The 20,621-nt window shown below is 36.6% G+C and overlaps 1 protein-coding gene across 6 annotated transcripts in view; it reads right to left on the bottom strand.

The window, feature by feature from the left end:
* The window catches only part of LOC121381093 (liprin-beta-1-like), a 225,488-nt gene that overhangs the window by 75,146 nt on the left and 129,721 nt on the right, over positions 1-20,621 (bottom strand). Inside the window, exon 1 of one of the 6 annotated variants that reach the window (XM_041510202.1) lies at positions 9,802-11,038. The exons of the other annotated variants lie outside the window; for them this stretch is intronic. Within the exon in view, the coding sequence (XP_041366136.1) occupies positions 9,802-9,825 (24 nt within the window). The 5' untranslated portion in view covers positions 9,826-11,038. Of the gene's footprint in view, positions 1-9,801; positions 11,039-20,621 lie in introns of those variants that run through there. 6 annotated transcript variants of the gene reach the window in all.

Raw genomic sequence — 20,621 nt, 5'->3', positions numbered from 1 at the left:
AGAAATCATGTTAGTACTGAAAGTACATGTAAAACCTAACAGACAGTAAATGCACAGAAATCATGTTAGTACTGAAAGTACATGTAAAACCTAAAAGACAGTAAATGCACAGAAATCATGTTAGTACTGAAAGTACATGTAAAACCTAAAAGACAGTAAATGCACAGAAATCATGTTAGTACTGAAAGTACATGTAAAACCTAAAAGACAGTAAATGCACAGAAATCATGTTAGTACTGAAAGTACATGTTAAACCTAAAAGACAGTAAATGCACAGAAATCATGTTAGTACTGAAAGTGCACGTAAAACTTAAAAGACAGTAAATGCACAGAAATCATGTTAGTACTGAAAGTACATGTTAAACCTAAAAGACAGTAAATACACAGAAATTCATGTGTACAAATTTTTCGGGGGGGGGGGGGGGGACGGACATAGCCCAATGGTAAAGCACTCATTTGATGCATGGTCAGACTAGGATCGATCCCCGTTGGTAGCCCTATTGGACTATTTCCCATTCCAGGCAATGATATATCAAAGGCTGTGGTATGTGCTATCCTGTTTGAGGGATAGTGCATATAAAAGATTCCTTGCTACTAATGTATCAGGTTTTCTCTCTAAGACAGTATATCAAAATTACCAAATGTTTCACATCCAATACCCGAAGATTAATAAATCAATGTGCTCTTGTGGTGTCGTTAAAGAAAACAAACTTTAACTGTATACATTTTCTGTGGGTAAGAATAAAACAAACCATAGTACACATTAAAAATGTCAACCAAAAAAAAAAAAAGGACTTTTATTTCCTACATATTATGAATGACGGCTTGGGAATGAATTTCTCATTATTTAATCATTATACTGGTGCTGCCCACCATGAGCAAAGTTAATTTACATCAAAAGGTGAAAGCAGACACCACACCAAATGAAAGTGGATAACTTCCAAAAACCTTTAACACAAGCTCTGGGAAGATATCGGAGGGAAATGGCACCAAACTACCTGTCTACATTTACATTTTATCTAAAAACTATCTTGTGGTATCAACATTGCTTCACTGTTACAGCAGGTGCTCTAGCCGTTGCCATGGTCACTAGAAAACAGATTTCGCTCTTGTCTCTCTCTTGTAGTCCTTGCAGATAGCCTACACTGTGATTCTGCCATCTCTGGAAAGTTTTATCTTTAGGAAAAGTGCACTACAGAGCCTCATTTTGTACAAGGCATACTGCTGCTGGCACATAAACAGGGTTAGTCATTCTTCAGGTCTTGATAAAGAAACTACATGTAAAGGATACAGTTTGTTTTTACAAAACTCCAAACTGTTAATTTTTTTTATATGTATCTGAATGATAAACTCAAAACAATTTTTAATATTTTAGTATGAATCTATGACACTAAAGAAACAAATGTACATCACATCTGCATGGCTTGTTAGAAGTTTCAAAAACCATGCATTACCACTTTTTAAAAAACCTGGTCAGAGATGCAGGGGGGAGGAGGCAAGGAGGGAGATAAGGTAGGGAATGAGCCTTTTGCCCCCCCCCCCCCCCCCCACACACTTGAAGACCAAGAAATTTACTCATTTAGTTCTACCAAGAATAACCCATAAAACAGTTTAAAAAGGTAATTCCAAAACATTTCACTTTTGTTTTTCAGATTATAAGAAAACACTTTTGATACCATCCTAAGATAAAACAAATTACTTGTACACCAGCACCATTACAACTTCAGATATCATACCAACGGGTCTGAAAAAGGCCTCTTGTGACAGGTAATTGCTTAAATAATATATGAATATTTTAAACTACAAAATATTAATACTGTTAGAAGTTTACTGTGAACAGTATCTGTCTGTGAATGCCATATATCCAGTCAACAGATTTTGTGGATTCACGGATTTCATAAGATTGTTTTGATGTGATAACACTGAGATTTAGTCATACTGAATACGACTGTTTACACAGCTTATAGGCACATTACAATCTCAATATTCACGAGTTATTTATCAAATATTATTCATGTGATTGATTAATTTGAAGTTATCTGTCACTTGTAACTATGATATACACATACATGTAGCACCTTTAAACCAAATTATACTAACAAACTTAATTTAGTTGGCTCACCCTAATAATAATTAATTTCTTCAAAGTTTGTCTCTGGTCCATAATATATCTTGAAACAGGAAAATATGTTATAACAAGCAAATTACATGTAGTTACTAAATCCTAATAAAACAGGTTGACAAATCGACTTGTAAATACAGGTATGTAGATATACATGTACATGTACATGCAAGCTGAAGTGAAAGTGAGAAGTCAGTAATGAGCATTTCATGCCAAAGAACAGAAGCTGTAGTAACAACAAATAAGAACACTAATGCTCTCTCTGACAGTTAATTGAAAGGCTGAGCCTCCTCAAGCTACAAGCTGGGTGAGAAACCTGGCCTCAGACCACAATTAATTTCGCTATATGTTTCTATATAGCCTTAGTGGCTATAATATTTTTATTAATATCAGCAGGCCCGTGAAGTTTTGTATGTACCTTTGCCTGCATGGGGGACACATACCCTGAAAAGGACAACCCCTGTTGTCCAGCTCTTTCTCCCAGCATATTGGTTTAAACAGACACACCCTCTAAACCTGGCCGGAGTACACCCATTTTACACAAAAAGCACTACTTTTGCATGGGCCGGAATTACCACAAACAAGTCTTCAATGTCAACAAGTTACACATGTTTACAAACTACATGCTATCCCCTGTCACTTCAGTCAAACAGTTACCACTTCATAGCTGTCTGCCATGAAATAATCACAGTCAAACAGCAGACTACTTGCGCGGTGAAACTTCCGGATTTTGGACAACCAAATGGGAAGATAACTGTAATCTGAGGCCACCTGTCACAAAACACAACATATCAATGGCTGCAGTCGGACAAAGGGAGATAATCCACATGTTTCAGATGGAAAACTTAACTGACCATGAACCGGCCTCGGTGGTGTCGTGGATAAGCCGTCGGACATAAGGCTGGTAGGTACAGGGTTTGCAGCCTGGTACCGGCTCCCACCTAGAGCGAGTTTTAACAACTCAGTGGGTAGGTGTAAGACCATTACACCCTCTTCTCTCACTATAACCACTAACCCACTGTCCTGGAAAGACAACCAGATAACTGAGGTGTGTGCCCAGGACAGCGTGCTTGAACCTTAATTGAATATAAGCACGAAAATCAATTAAGAACAAAAGAAACGTATCATGGATACAGCTACTAGTAAATAAAACAAGGAAGAAATTGTTTATTTAACAACAGGTTGTTGTTTTTTTAGATATTTGAGATCTAACATATTTGTTATTGGTTGAAACAGTTATAACGAAAACCTATTGTTATCCACTATGGCCATTTGATCCTACCAAATGGGCGAGACGAAGCCCAGTGGTAAAGAGCTCCCTTAATGCACTTTTGGTTTGGGATCGATCCCCGTTGGTGGGCCTATTTCTTGCTCCAGCCAGTGTACCACGACTGGTACATCAAAGGTCGTGGTATGTGCTGTGCTGTCCTGTCTATGTTATGGTGCATATAAAAGATCCCTTGCTACTAATGGAAAAATGTAGCAGGTTTCCTCTCTTAATTACCGAATGTTTGACATCCAATAGCCAATGATTAATATATCAATGTGCTCTAGTGTTGTCCTTAAACAAAACAAAACAAACTTTTTCGGTCCTACCGCACAATGAATCTCACTTTACCACTAAGCTAATTCCCCCACCCCTTACAGCCAAGTCAAGAGGTTGTGCCTCAGCCATAAGTGGATATGAATATGCTAATAAAGTCCTAACAGGCTAGATGTACATGATGGGTGAAAACCCTGTTAGTTTACCATAATATGTTGAGTTTTAATGAAACTATCCCACAAAGGGAGGTAACTGATATTTTCCAAGTGAAAATTACCAGTTTCAAACATCCATCATTAGTGACAAGTGTGAGCACCCTACAACTACATGTCCATCATTAGTGACAGACAAGTGTGAACTACTACATACCATCCATCATTAGTGACAGACAAGTGTGAGCACCCTACAACTACATACCATCCATCATTAGTGACAGACAAGTGTGAGCACCCTACAACTACATACCATCCATCATTAGTGACAGACAAGTGTGAGCACCCTACAACTACATACCATCCATCATTAGTGACAGACAAGTGTGAGCACCCTACAACTACATACCATCCATCATTAGTGACAGACAAGTGTGAGCACCCTACAACTACATACCATCCATCATTAGTGACAGACAAGTGTGAGCACCCTACAACTACATACCATCCATCATTAGTGACAGACAAGTGTGAGCACCCTACAACTACATACCATCCATCATTAGTGACAGACAAGTGTGAGCACCCTACAACTACATACCATCCATCATTAGTGACAGACAAGTGTGAGTACCCTACAACTACATACCACCCTACAACTACATACCATCCATCATTAGTGACAGACAAGTGTGAGCACCCTACAACTACATACCATCCATCATTAGTGACAGACAAGTGTGAGCACCCTACAACTACATACCATCCATCATTAGTGACAGACAAGTGTGAGCACCCTACAACTACATACCATCCATCTGACAGACAAGTGTGAACTACACTACATACCATCCATCATTAGTGACAGACAAGTGTGAGCACCCTACAACTACATACCATCCATCATTAGTGACAGACAAGTGTGAGCACCCTACAACTACATACCATCCATCATTAGTGACAGACAAGTGTGAGCACCCTACAACTACATACCATCCATCATTAGTGACAGACAAGTGTGAGCACCCTACAACTACATACCATCCATCATTAGTGACAGACAAGTGTGAGCACCCTACAACTACATACCATCCATCATTAGTGACAGACAAGTGTGAGCACCCTACAACTACATACCATCCATCATTAGTGACAGACAAGTGTGAGCACCCTACAACTACATACCATCCATCATTAGTGACAGACAAGTGTGAGCACCCTACAACTACATACCATCCATCATTAGTGACAGACAAGTCACCCTACAACTACATACCATCCATCATTAGTGACAGACAAGTGTGAGCACCCTACAACTACATACCATCCATCATTAGTGACAGACAGTGTGAGTGACAGACAAGTGTGAGCACCCTACAACTACATACCATCCATCATTAGTGACAGACAAGTGTGAGCACCCTACAACTACATACCATCCATCATTAGTGACAGACAAGTGTGAGCACCCTACAACTACATACCATCCATCATTAGTGACAGACAAGTGTGAGCACCCTACAACTACATACCATCCATCATTAGTGACAGACAAGTGTGAGCACCCTACAACTACATACCATCCATCATTAGTGACAGACAAGTGTGAGCACCCTACAACTACATACCATCCATCATTAGTGACAGACAAGTGTGAGCACCCTACAACTACATACCATCCATCATTAGTGACAGACAAGTGTGAGCACCCTACAACTACATACCATCCATCATTAGTGACAGACAAGTGTGAGCACCCTACAACTACATACCATCCATCATTAGTGACAGACAAGTGTGAGCACCCTACAACTACATACCATCCATCATTAGTGACAGACAAGTGTGAGCACCCTACAACTACATACCATCCATCATTAGTGACAGACAAGTGTGAGCACCCTACAACTACATACCATCCATCATTAGTGACAGACAAGTGTGAGCACCCTACAACTACATACCATCCATCATTAGTGACAGACAAGTGTGAGCACCCTACAACTACATACCATCCATCATTAGTGACAGACAAGTGTGAGCACCCTACAACTACATACCATCCATCATTAGTGACAGACAAGTGTGAGTACCCTACAACTACATACCATCCATCATTAGTGACAGACAAGTGTGAGTACCCTACAACTACATACCATCCATCATTAGTGACAGACAAGTGTGAGCACCCTACAACTACATACCATCCATCATTAGTGACAGACAAGTGTGAGCACCCTACAACTACATACCATCCATCATTAGTGACAGACAAGTGTGAGCACCCTACAACTACATACCATCCATCATTAGTGACAGACAAGTGTGAGCACCCTACAACTACATACCATCCATCATTAGTGACAGACAAGTGTGAGCACCCTACAACTACATACCATCCATCATTAGTGACAGACAAGTGTGAGCACCCTACAACTACATACCATCCATCATTAGTGACAGACAAGTGTGAGCACCCTACAACTACATACCATCCATCATTAGTGACAGACAAGTGTGAGCACCCTACAACTACATACCATCCATCATTAGTGACAGACAAGTGTGAGCACCCTACAACTACATACCATCCATCATTAGTGACAGACAAGTGTGAGCACCCTACAACTACATACCATCCATCATTAGTGACAGACAAGTGTGAGCACCCTACAACTACATACCATCCATCATTAGTGACAGACAAGTGTGAGCACCCTACAACTACATACCATCCATCATTAGTGACAGACAAGTGTGAGCCTACAACTACAATTAGTGACAGACAAGTGTGACATACTACATCCATCATTAGTGACAGACAAGTGTGAGCACCCTACAACTACATACCATCCATCATTAGTGACAGACAAGTGTGAGCACCCTACAACTACATACCATCCATCATTAGTGACAGACAAGTGTGAGCACCCTACAACTACATACCATCCATCATTAGTGACAGACAAGTGTGAGCACCCTACAACTACATACCATCCATCATTAGTGACAGACAAGTGTGAGCACCCTACAACTACATACCATCCATCATTAGTGACAGACAAGTGTGAGCACCCTACAACTACATACCATCCATCATTAGTGACAGACAAGTGTGAGCACTACAACTACAACATACATACCATCCATCATTAGTGACAGACAAGTGTGAGCACCCTACAACTACATACCATCCATCATTAGTGACAGACAAGTGTGAGCACCCTACAACTACATACCATCCATCATTAGTGACAGACAAGTGTGAGCACCATACAACTACATACCATCCATCATTAGTGACAGACAAGTGTGAGCACCCTACAACTACATACCATCCATCATTAGTGACAGACAAGTGTGAGCACCCTACAACTACATACCATCCATCATTAGTGACAGACAAGTGTGAGCACCCTACAACTACATACCATCCATCATTAGTGACAGACAAGTGTGAGCACCCTACAACTACATACCATCCATCATTAGTGACAGACAAGTGTGAGCACCCTACAACTACATACCATCCATCATTAGTGACAGACGATAATGTCCATTACAATTTTATGGGTGGTCGCGCGGTTATCCCACAATACCCTTTGATCTTACTAAAACACGCACATATTTTTGTTTGTGTTTAGTCACCCTGACTGGTGACCGTCCAAAATATACACCTACCAATCAGGAACCACAGGTACACGCCACGGAGAGAAAAGACCAATTAACTAAGAAAACACTCCAATTAACATTTCAGTATGTGGGTTAATGTATGAACAAAACATAATACAGTTATTTCGACACTTTAACAATGGTGATTTATTTTGTATTCAAGAATAATATATACTTATTGCTGGCTTACTGGGATGGATATTATTACAAAACATTGCGATACATCCGCAAAAACCAGGTACGTTTCTTCAGTTCTAAGACTAATTCCTGATGTGACACATTAAGTATTACGTAACCACCGGCTCACAAGAGGGCATATTCACTGGGATGGTACAAAATGGTTGTGCCCGTTATATATAATTGCGGTCACATTTAACCATTTTATTAATTAACTATGTGCATTATATATTGTTGAATATGTATACCAGTCCAAAAGCCTTGCTTAAGCATTCCTTTAAAAGATGTCACAGTTCAGCGAGTAACTAACCAATACAATATGAGTGAAGCCTGCCAAGTGCCATTGTTCAGACAGCTTCAAGTTGTGATTACTCAACTACATACAGATGGCATACGTAAAGACTGTAAACTTGTGGTCAATTTGGTATGGTAGAACCATACATGTTGTTCACAATTAACTGCAATACAAGCAGCAAAACAAGATGGATTATTTATTTATTGTTAATTACAACAAAAACAAAGCTTGAGAATGGCCAAATACAAAAGTCTCTCTCTACAATACACAGATATATTAAAACATTTTAACTTAAAAAAAGAGAAAGAATAAGTGGTTAATTATTCTTGTATCTATAGTCTCATTAAGGGTTGGGGAAAGTAGAATTAATGGTTAATTTTTGAAGCATTTTCCATTAATAAAGATGTTCTGACCTGATCTGAATATAATGAAACGAAGCCCCCCCCCCCCCCACACACACTTTTCAGATATTTTGCTTTATATTTGCTTTATAATAGTGTAAAAGTGTGTAAATATAAAAGTGTGCTCCCCCATTTTTTAGCACCTTCCTACGCTACTGATGAGTATCACCACATAATGAATGAACCTTGCAGTAAATAATATTGCAATAGCAAATCAAAATGATATCTTATATCACATAAAAAAGGAAGCAGTCGAGTGTGTGAGTTCGATAGGCCTTTGTGAAATAAACACTGCTTTGAAATAGCATAAAATGTAAAATACATGCCAGCTCAAGCTGTCAAGAGCTCCAACAGTGTCATCTATTATTAATTTTCTGGATACAGTACTGAATACATGTACTTTATATACACATATATATGGGAGTTAAAATGAATAACTTTTTTTTTAAATGTTAAATGTACATAATTAGATTATTTTTTCCCAAGGTCATCAAACATTTATTATTCTGTGTTCATGATTCGAGATAAAAACATACAAATGCCACCATGATTTTTTTTTTTTTTTTTTATCCCACAATTTGGCAGATATCACCTTTTAAATGTTACAGTTTATACATACATGTATATTATTATTTTGTATTATTATTCCTTTCTTGTTTTCCGCCTCCCCCACTGGAGCTAGTTATGACGCCACATGGGACCGGTTGACAATTCCCCCCCCCCCCTCCCATCTATTGCTGCATACAAACCAAACATAAAATGAGTGAATTAGAATTACATTTTCTGAACCTTTAGGATACGCATATATACACAATCTAAATTACACAATCTAAATTAGTCATACCTTTTAATATAAGTGTAGGTCATTACACTGTTACAACATGCAAATAAATGATAAATTCCCCGCTAACAGCTTTGTATAAATGTTCTTTATATATGAAAAGAAGCCAATTTGTAATTTTACTTCAAAATTAGAAACCGGACTCAGTGGAAATTATTTTATCCAGTTACAATTCTATTTCCAAAAAGCAGATGAAAAGAGGAAAACAAGAGTTAACTGAAAACCTAATTATCAATTTAATCTTTTATGAAGCTTATTGCACAAAATTGATCCGAAACCACAATAATTTCCTGCATCAGTCCACAACACAAATGGTTTATTATTTGAGATCGTGATCATGTAAACTATTTACAATACCCACTGATTTAATAATGCAGAAACAATTCCTCAAATTAGCAGCACTTTATACGAATAAAGCTATTTATATCCAAATATCCTGGTACTGTATTTAAATAATATGATCAATAATTATTTTGGTTAAAACATTTCATCCGACAGCATTTTTTAGGTAAAAATTTAAAGTATTTTAAAACATTTTAAACACATAATAAAAAGCTACAAATAATATTACATTCTAAATAGAAGGAAAAAGTCTCACCTCCTTGGTATTTGTGTTTCCCATTGTAAACCTGTTTAATCCAACTCTTACTGAATATAAAAAAGCACTGGCAATTCCATACAATGTAATCCAGTTAATGAATACAATACGCAATCCAGCAAATTACAATGTATATAGTTTCCTCAAAAATAAACACATCTGTGACAGAAATCTACACTGACAAGTGAGTACATGAAAAACATTCCAGTTTCATCATACAACTGTCATCCTAGGAACTGCAGTAGAATTTTCTCCAAATCCTGTAAAGCTTTGCAAACATGAGATGTGACTGAAAATGTATGACGGAGAGAATGTTCGTATGTTCGTATCACAATAGGCACGCCAACTTCAGTTGTCAGTAACAAAGCAACCTGAAAACTAACACCCATCACACTCCCATGAGTTGCAATAGAACTACCCTGTGTACTAGAACTACCCCGTGTACTACAACTGTGCCCCAAATCTGACCATGTTATTATCGTCTAAATTTCCAGTTCTAATCTTTTTCTTCATGCACATACACGTTGAGGAATGGCCAGTTTAAACAAATATAATTAGCAAATGTATACAAGCGTGAAGTTGTAATCACATCTGTGTGATGAGCAACTGGTGTACATTTCTACATCTTATTACTTATGCTGTTACTTATCTAGATCATCTGACGCTACCATTAAAGGTGACACCAAAAGGTCAAGCAAATTCCTAAGGACACATGGATACATCACCAATGACAGTGCAACAACAGTGCATTGAAAATTTGCTCACGTATTGGAAACATGTAGTGGGATCACGTCCAGTATATATTATTTTAAAAATGAACAATGTCTTAGCAATATACTACAAAACAGACTTTCTGGAGTTAAAAAAGTATAGACTCCATGTAATTCACACCTAGAACCTTAACAGGTGTCCATATAGTTAAATCCAAATGTCTGGTACATAACTTTGTACAGAACCAGCAACACAAACAACAGCCTGAATCATTTACACATCTCTAAGAATGATCACAGGATAAGTTCAACAGACATCCCAAGAAGTAGGCCAGCTACTCATAACATATACCTTCACAGTTGTTACACACTTAATGGGTTAGTTAGTCAAAACCAGCTTCAGACAGATAAAGAAGCACTCCAAAATGACAGAAGAACCCAGGTATCTGCTTTTTTCTGCATGAAGAGACAAGAATTACATTATTCTCCTACCAGCTTGTATATATGTGTGTATATATATATATGAGATGTCAAGCTGTCATGTCCAAACAATAAACTATGGCCAGTCCAGCAAAAATAATGGCACACAACTAGTGTATGTGGGAGACTGTGAAAAGCCAGCCCAGCTGGTGTGTTTACCTAACACAATGGGTATGTTATTGTCACCGCACCCAACGCACAGGTCAGTACATTGAGTGAGTGGTATGTAGACCAGTAAGCCAACTGACACACTGCAAGGATGCTTTCAATTCTGATGACATGACACAATGGGAAAGGTTAGTACATGAGACTGTGCTGGTATAAGTATCATTTTACAAGGACAAATAGCAATTTTGAGTCATCAGGTAAGTTATGAAGAAAATAATGTGTTATTTGAAAGCAAAGAAAACCATAAGGACACCTATTCTGAACATCTATTTTCTAGAGGTTAATAAAAATAGTACAATGTGCTAGAGAATACTAGTATATGAAACCTTGGAAGCATTATAGTATGTATGCATTGTGGTTTGCTTTAAACAAAGATAATACAAGTTTATTTTCAAATTTTGTAGCCATATAAACCCCTGTGTTTTCAATTAGTTAATGTATGACCACTCTTGAACTTAACAGGTGGCAATAATAACCCCATTTTTGGTTGTCAACTTGCCAGATTTGTACATGTACAGGATAAAACATGCATAATGAAGTACATTTAACTTGAAATGATTTTAGTTAATAATGCATCAAAATTAAACATAATGATGTCATTACGCGATGTCATCTTCCTTGGTCTTAGGTCTGTGCATTTTAATGACTTATTTAGTTATGCTAGAAGTAATTTTGTCTGATTTTGGGTTTATTGATGTGTGGTATGATAAATAGAATTATCATCCATTAAAGGCTTTTGTAGGAGATATTGCTGGCACTATAATTTGCAATATCTCCTGCGATATTCTCCACAGGAGATATTGCTTCTTATAATCTTGATTGGTTAAATTTTAATCACAAGACAATATTTTGTTACGTCCCTGTCTTTGTTTCAGCACTAAACCTATCATTAGTTACGTCACGCCACTGCCATTCTGCTTGTTAACGAGTCTACTGCTGCCAAATATAGTGACACTGAACCTACATTACTGACATTGTTTACAACTATTGCAAATGAAAAGAATGATAATGGATGATAAAAAGAATACCCTTCTCTTGAGATATCCTAATTTAACAGCACTCGTTGATAAAAGTATAAAAATCCTTGGCAAGCCTCGGATTTCATAATTTTATCAACTCGTGCTGATAAATGATGATATCACAAGACATTCCTCTATCCTCTATTACTATACTCATTCCTGAAAGTGACTGTTTGTATTTCAATTCATGCACATTTCATCATTAGCACTCACTTTCACTTGTGGTGTACGACTGAAAACACACTTAATTTAAGTGGTCCCTCCCTCATGGGAGGTATGCACGACAATGAAGAGAAAAAACTAATTCTTATATTATTAGGACTTTAGTTTCTTTTCTTTTTTCTTTTCTTAATATTGCAAACAAAATTATCTACTAAACTTACAGAAACCCAGTTATTTTTTAACAAAATATCAATTAATACTTGAAATTATTTCGTCAAAGTAAAATAAAATTCGCCAATTGTTTTTAAAATTTGCAATTGACGAATTTGGCGAGTGCCAGAGCTAAACGTGGAAATGGCTAGAAAATATCATAATCACATAGCAGGAAATATTCACAGTTTAAACAGGACCCAAAATATCCATAAGATTTATTTTAAAATATGTCACCAAATCCTATTTGTTTTACGGTAGTCAAAGAACTTAATAGGGATGGCTATTGTGGTTTGACTATTGCGATTATACTGCAATAGCTAAAATACTGTGATAGTATTGCATTGCTATCCAGACACTTACTTTCATTATATATATTGATACATGAAGTTACATGTATTGTCATAACCCTGGTGGTTTAGCTGCATTCTCACCTAGGCCAATACTCTTTAAGACCCAAGTCAGCTAAGACAACAAGAGTTATCATTCTTTCGTACAAGTGCCTCAAGAAACCACTTGTATAACAGTGAATATCTACTTGCATTAAAATGTTGCTCAATTAAAATATATCTGTTACAGTGTAAAACCTTTCCAGTAAAAAGAAACATAATTATTAAGATCCAATACAGATACATACATGTATTTTGCTGGGATTTTTTCAAAGTTAATTAATATTAACTGACAATCAATATACCTAAGCATTTACATGTATACAAAGAGTGCCATGGCAAAGAACATGCATCATTGAGCAGTAAAACACCCAATAACATGACAGTGTTAAATGCTGAAGAAAATTAGCCATTGGCAAGGTTTAGTTGGGAGCAAGTTATGTGGCAAGAATTATGAACTGTACAAAAATGATCACCAAGTAGATGTAAAACAGAGTGACTGGCAGAACTGCAGACAGACAATAAAAGCGGAAAACTCCACATTTTACAACTATGTAACAAGATTCCTCGCTGTCACGTCATCTGCAGCAACTATGCTTGGACATGCCATCAGTCATAACACTCTAAATTGCCCACTAAGATCATTCAGAGGGCCGATGTTGATGAAGAAACATTGACTTTGGTGTTTACATTGGGCATGTCAAGTTCAATGTTTTCAACATTGTAACTGGCAAATTCTTGCCATATGGGGCCAACGGAGGCCAATACCTGGTGCTGGTACAGATACAGACAGGAATAAAGGTCAATGCCTGATGGCGGTACAGGCACAGACACTGAGAGAGGAATAGAGGCTAATACCTGATGTCAGTATAGGCACCGAGACTGAGAGGAATAGAGGCCAATACCTGATGTCAGTATAGGCACCGAGACTGAGAGGAATAGAGGCCAATACCTGATGTCAGTATAGGCACCGAGACTGAGAGGAATAGAGGCCAATACCTGATGTCAGTATAGGCACCGAGACTGAGAGGAATAGAGGCCAATACCTGATGTTGGTACAGGCACCAAGACTGAAAGGAATAGAGGCCAATACCTGATGCCAGTATAGGCACCAAGACTGAGAGGCGAATAGAGGCCAATACATGGTGCCCATACAGGCACCAAGACTGAGGAATAGAGGCCAATACCTGATGCCACTATAGGCACCAAGACTGAGAGATGAAGAAAGGCCAATACCTGATTCCAGTACAGGCATCAAGACTGAGAGGCGAATAGAGGCCAATACATGGTGCCCATACAGGCAACAAGACTGAGGAATAGAGGCCAATACCTGATGCCACTATAGGCACCAAGACTCAGAGACGAAGAGATGCCAATACCTGATTCCAATACAGGCACCAAGACTGAGAGATGAGAAGAGAGGCCAATACCTGATGGTGTAATTAGATGCTTAACAAACTTCATCCACGTTTTATGCACACCAGCAAACATGCACATGGTGGACATGCATACATGTGCATGCTACTGAAACAATTACATTCATTTTGCTACAGTTATGGTTATGTTTATTCACATTTTGTCAAAGTAATATCATGCGGAATCGTACGTTTTGCCCGTGTTGTTTGTAAACTGTTCACATTTGATGATAATCATTGTGAATAACAAATGGTGTTCATATCCCACAAACTTATACTTTCAAAATACCAGACTTACATCAATTTGTCTTTCGTTGTGTTTTTACTATTTCAGAAGACTGATAGTCAGTTCATGAGCTGTCACATGAAAAAAAAATCTAATTCGAAAAAAATAAAATAAAACAAATGTGTCATTGCAAATAGGTGACAATAACTTCAAATATTAGCACTCTATCTTAATTACATTTTGTAACAATACACCATCAATAGTTAATGTCACTTTTTCCAACATCAAAGTAAATAATGTCAAATCTTGAGCCATGTTTTTTTTCTTCTGACGTCACGATATGTTGTAGGATTTCATGTGTGACAAGACATAAATGTATGACACTGTTAATAGTTTATATATATATATATATATAGAGGTTATTACCACAGTGTTTTTCGGTATCGTGAATATCGTATATTAGGAATAAAAACTGTATTATGCGAGCCTTTGGCGAGCATAATACATTATTTTTATTCCTAATATATGATATTGACGATACCGAAATACACGAGGGTAATAATCTCTTTATCATATAAGCTCAAGCTTAATACAACGTGTTTTTGTAAACTGTACACGCAACTTTAATTCCAGTCCGCCATTACTAGATATTCAAATGACGTAAGAATACGTGGCGCGGTGTATTTTTGAACATTTTTTGTTTTTTTAACGCTGGACAGCTTTCAATGTCAAATTGCCATTGCAATGTTTTTATTGGATGACTATGAATGCATACGTCAATCATGGAGTGTCACCCAAATACGTTTGCTTAAATGTCAATAAACCTAATGCAGAGACCTCGACTAATTTACATCTAATTTGCAAAGTTATCAAATTCTTAAAGTATGTGATCTGAAAAATATCACATACTTTGATTGCACTGAAAGTGTAAGATATTATATGTATATATATACTTTGTCAAAAAAGAAACGCATAGGTGATAGGGAAAGAATAAAAGTGTTTGATTTTACAAAATATAGTTTTTTTGTATAATGTTGCTGAATAACCATATTTGTTAATGTTCCTGGAATGGGACAGCATGCCCAAATGCACCCTAAAACAAATTTAACGCACGTTGTGTGACAATTGCAGGAAATCGGTGTGAAATCAGAGCACCATTTCAAGTCTCTGGGACACTTACCAGCAGTTTCAATCAGCTGAAGACTGGCCCAGAAGTGGAAGACCTCACATAACAACTGCAGCACAAGATCGCTACATCCGGGTTCTGCACTTGCATCACCAACGAACACTGCTGAACCCACAACTGGTTTAAGAAGGGTGTCTACACAAACCATTCGGAATCGACTTTGAGAAGCTGGTTTACGGGCTAGCAGACCGTATGTTGGCCCTGTCCTGCGACATGAACATCAACATTTATGTGTTCGCTGGTGCACGAATATACAGGAGTGGAACTTGGGAAACTGGCAGCGAGTATGGTTCAGCGACGAGTCACATTTCCTTCTACAGCAACGTGATGGACGACGTGTTTACAGATGCCGCATTGAACGTTTTGCCAACAACTGCGTCGCCCAAGTTGACAGATTCGGTGGAGGGAGTGTCATGATGTGGGGAGCCATCTCATACACTGGCAAAAATTAACTTGTGTTCGTACAAAGCAACCTGACAGCTGTACGCTACCGGTATAAAATTCTTTGCCGTCACATGCTTCCCATTTTGGATCGACAGAGAGAACTCTTTCAGCAGGACAATGCCAGGCCGCATACAATGGATTTCTTGCAGAATGAGAACATTTATGTACTGCCATGGCCATCAAGACCGAAAGATTTCAACCCCACTGAACATCTATGGGACGAACTGGACAGCTTGACCCAGAGCCTCAGATGCTTCTGCAACTGTCACGTACACTGCAGGAAGAATGGGCTAGGATTCCACGTGCCCGGATTCAGATACTCATTCAGTCTATGCCAAGGAGATGACGTGCAATGATTGCTGCTGCTAGTGGCCACAAGGTACTGATTTCAGCACCCTCGTGCAACATTGTTTAGTGACAAAAACACCTCCACTGCTGTCAGTCCATAGCAAGAACATTGTCACATACTCATGTCAAACTTGACTGTGATACGATCATAAATAACAAAATTATGCCACTTTGTATTAAAGAGATAATTCCATGAATATTTCGCCTATGCGTTTCTTTTTTGACAGAGTATATATACAAACCATTATGTCTATATATATACAAACCTTTTTAATATTAGTTATTACATTTACAGATTTTTAAATACTTATTTTATATTAGAACAATGAAGAATCCACCTATAGGATAAATAGCAAGGCTCACCCTGTATATTGACAAATAAGCCAATTGCTAATTTGTATACTAAGTGGCTACAACATTTAATAGTTGGCTAATAACATTTTATATAAATTAGCCATTTTTCAATCATATATGCTCAAGAAAATACTCTTCATATTTCAAAAATTGGTTAAAATTTAAAAATGTCCAGTGTCAGCCTTGAAATAGTTAATAATTTAAGCAATTTAATCATATTAATAAACAAATACATGTTGATGAACACTCACTCACAAATATTTCTTTAAATTCAGTTCAATGCAGTACATAAAACCAAATTCAAACATTCTGATAATACTGCTATAAGCAAAATATCATGTCCCCTACCAGGCCAACAACTTTTCTTATATATCTTAAGTTCAAGGGCCATAACTCTTTGAAAAATGGGTAAATCGCCCTTAAAGTCAAACTTGATCTGTAACAGTACATGATAAAGCTACAAACAAAAGTTCAGCTCAATATATTGATGCATTGTGAAAAAAAGTTTGGAAAACTATATGTGAGACAGATGGACAAAACCTATAGTTATCTCCGGTTGGACCAGTAAGGAAGTAATAATATTAAAATAAATGAACTTTATAAAGAACTAATTTTGATCATGAATAATAATATAATACTGATAAATAAGACTACTATAATCATTACATAATGTTTCAATGTTAATCTTGTTTACTAGAAACAAAACATAAACTGTTTCCTATCCCTTTTAGATTAATTTTTAAATATCAATTCAAAGAATCAAACTTGAAACAAAAAACCCAATATATTACTAAAATTAGTAACTGCCGTTAAATGCTCTGTGTACCAAACAGTGTTCGAGATTAATGGTATCCCGATATCCCAGGGATACCAGACTTCAAGAACCCAGAATGTTAGTATCCAATTGGGATACTGGCCAAGAAATTTTTATCTCAAACACTGCCAAATGATAATGTATGTATACAACTGAAGGTTATTATATATATAAAACATTATTAAGAGACTATTAGTAATTTTAAAGATATATTTGTATGCTAAAGCAGGCACACTGTTTAGTCTGGCATTACTTTTGTCCAAGCAGTCAGACAGAGACGTATTGACAAGTTGCAGATTGTTGGCTAGCCGTTACTAATTTGCAGTCAATCTACACACAATTAAGCATCAATATTTGTCAAGATCATTTCTAAATACTCCAGCAAAGGCTTTCATCTGGTATTGATCGCAAGCATTTGGCATTCAGTGGTGACAGCACATTCACTGCGAAATGATCTCATTATAAAAGGGGCTTATGTTTAAGGTGTTCACCATTTGCAAGCAAACGATCTTATGAATTGTGTCAAAAAACTTACAAGACTCAATATACATGCAGAGATGTTTAATAAATCATAAAAACGCCTGCAATTTCCTCAAGATTCTGTATAATGTGACTCAAGAATGATTTTACACAAATTGTACAACAGCATATACCAATATACACAGAAAACCACACACACACACACACACACACACACACACACACACACACACACAGAGAGAGAGTGAAACTCCACTATTGCGACAATCGGCAGGACTTAATAGTGGGGTGGTCCTAATACTGAATTACCAATATTCAAAATGAAGATTTTTTTGATAAATACTAATTGTGAATTTTACATCCCACCCTCCTTTCCGGTTGCTGTAAACAATGTCTAAACTGATAAAATTAATAATTCATACATGATCCAAAAAATAGATAAATTTTAAATATCCACTGGATATACATACATGTATATATGGTGTTGGACAAAATTACCACTAATATTTAAGTTTGTGACTTTGCAAATGAGAAATTTGTACCAGACGACTTCTGTGACCAGACACTTATTTCATAGTTAAGTGTGTATTGGTACTTCAACTTGAAGGGTGTATCAATGTTCCATTTACCTTCTGAATCATGATATATTGGTAACCCCAGTAATACAACTTATCATTATCTATATATTCGATTACGTAGACATTATATCTCGTGTTAATTGTATTATTCAACAGGCATGTATATTCTCTTAAAACTATCCACAATTTTGCATGTAGATGTTTTTCATACAATATGTGGTGCTGTTCGGTTGAACATCCCATCAGCTATTAAATATGGAAACTGGCTTTGTACCTTTTATCAAAAATGAGAAAATGCCACTAACTGTGCATGATGTACAAACTAAAAAATAAACTGCTATATACCCACCTTCCTAACATTATAACTACCAAGTTCAACTGCTGAAATAAATTCTCATTATACACAGTCACTATAGTGCAGATCACCTGCACACATATTTTTGGCAAACAAAACTGTTTTTAAATGATTTCTTTCTATCTGCTGTTAAACTATGGAACAATTAATATCTCAACTGACATTATGATTAAAGCATTCAACATCAATAAATACACTTAAAACTCAAATTTAAAAATTTGATATGATTATATCATCTTAGATTCTTACTTTTATAATAGCAACAGAATGCAGTAAATATTACATAGCTGACCGTTTAACATTTTACTATTTGGTGACTCAAACTTTAGTCTCCAAGAAAATAGTGAGCACAAAATTCAAATCTGTCTATGACATCTAATTCTAAATAACATATAATGGTAAAAATAATAACCTGTTTATCCTCTTTACTTTTTTTATTTCCCCTCTTTGTTAGTAAATTTGGAACATGTTATTTATAATCATTATAATTTATTTTATTGCTTGTAAAATATTCATATTGTAAAATGTTGGGTACGGCCTTAATATATACTAATGACTGTTCAGGCTGTTTGCCCAGACCACTACTGTTTTTGAACTGCAATAAACATTGTTTAAACCAACTTATCATTAATTACAAGTGATCGCTGACGGAAAATTTACCCTTAGCCAACTATCACAAAATTAAAATAAAATTAATAATGATAATAAAATCAATCTAACACGAGCCTTTGATTTTTGAAAAATTGTATATTAGAAATAAAATACTGAAAATAAAGAGTCACATGCAGTGATGCACGTATAACATAACATCTATTTTTCAGTGTGAATACATAAAATCCACACAAAAAAACAAAACAAAACAGGTTACGTTTTTTCATCAGACTGGGTCAGTAACATGAAAAGAACTCATCATAAAAGGCTGCACAGTGACAGCATACAAAGAAGTGTGTCTCTGAGAATCATCTTGATGCCAAAAATAACTTTCACTCCCAATAAATGAGACATGACCTCAATATGAGTGGGTCAGTGATTAGGCCTACTTCACACCACAGTGAACACACATTAACTTGGTCAACTGGACATCAACAAACCCGGAAACCAGACTACAAATCACCATTAAAAACTACAAATATATCAAGCATAACGTACTCAAAATATATGGCTTAATTTCTGGTTACATCTGTACATGAATAACCAGTAAGAGAAGAATTTAAAGGCTGCACATGTCTAAGTAGGAGGGCAAAACGTCAGACAAAACTTCAAGCAGTGCCGACTTCGGATTGTTTTCCTTTGACAAGATCACGGCCTATGTACTTGATTGTATAAATACTACTGTACCTATAGACACAGATGTTTGTTGTTAATAAATACACTAATTAAACTTACCTAAAACACCAGTAATAGCTCGAAAATTAAAATATAACAGAGTTCATAACTTGGCAAGATTTCAATCTATAAAGCAAACAGGAAGGTCAAGGCTGT

This window comes from Gigantopelta aegis, chromosome 9 (assembly GCF_016097555.1).
Source record: "Gigantopelta aegis isolate Gae_Host chromosome 9, Gae_host_genome, whole genome shotgun sequence".
Classification (NCBI taxonomy): Eukaryota; Metazoa; Mollusca; class Gastropoda; order Neomphalida; family Peltospiridae; genus Gigantopelta; species Gigantopelta aegis.
The sequence above is the reverse complement of the archived record's forward strand: the minus strand, read 5'-3'. Positions and strand labels throughout refer to the sequence as shown.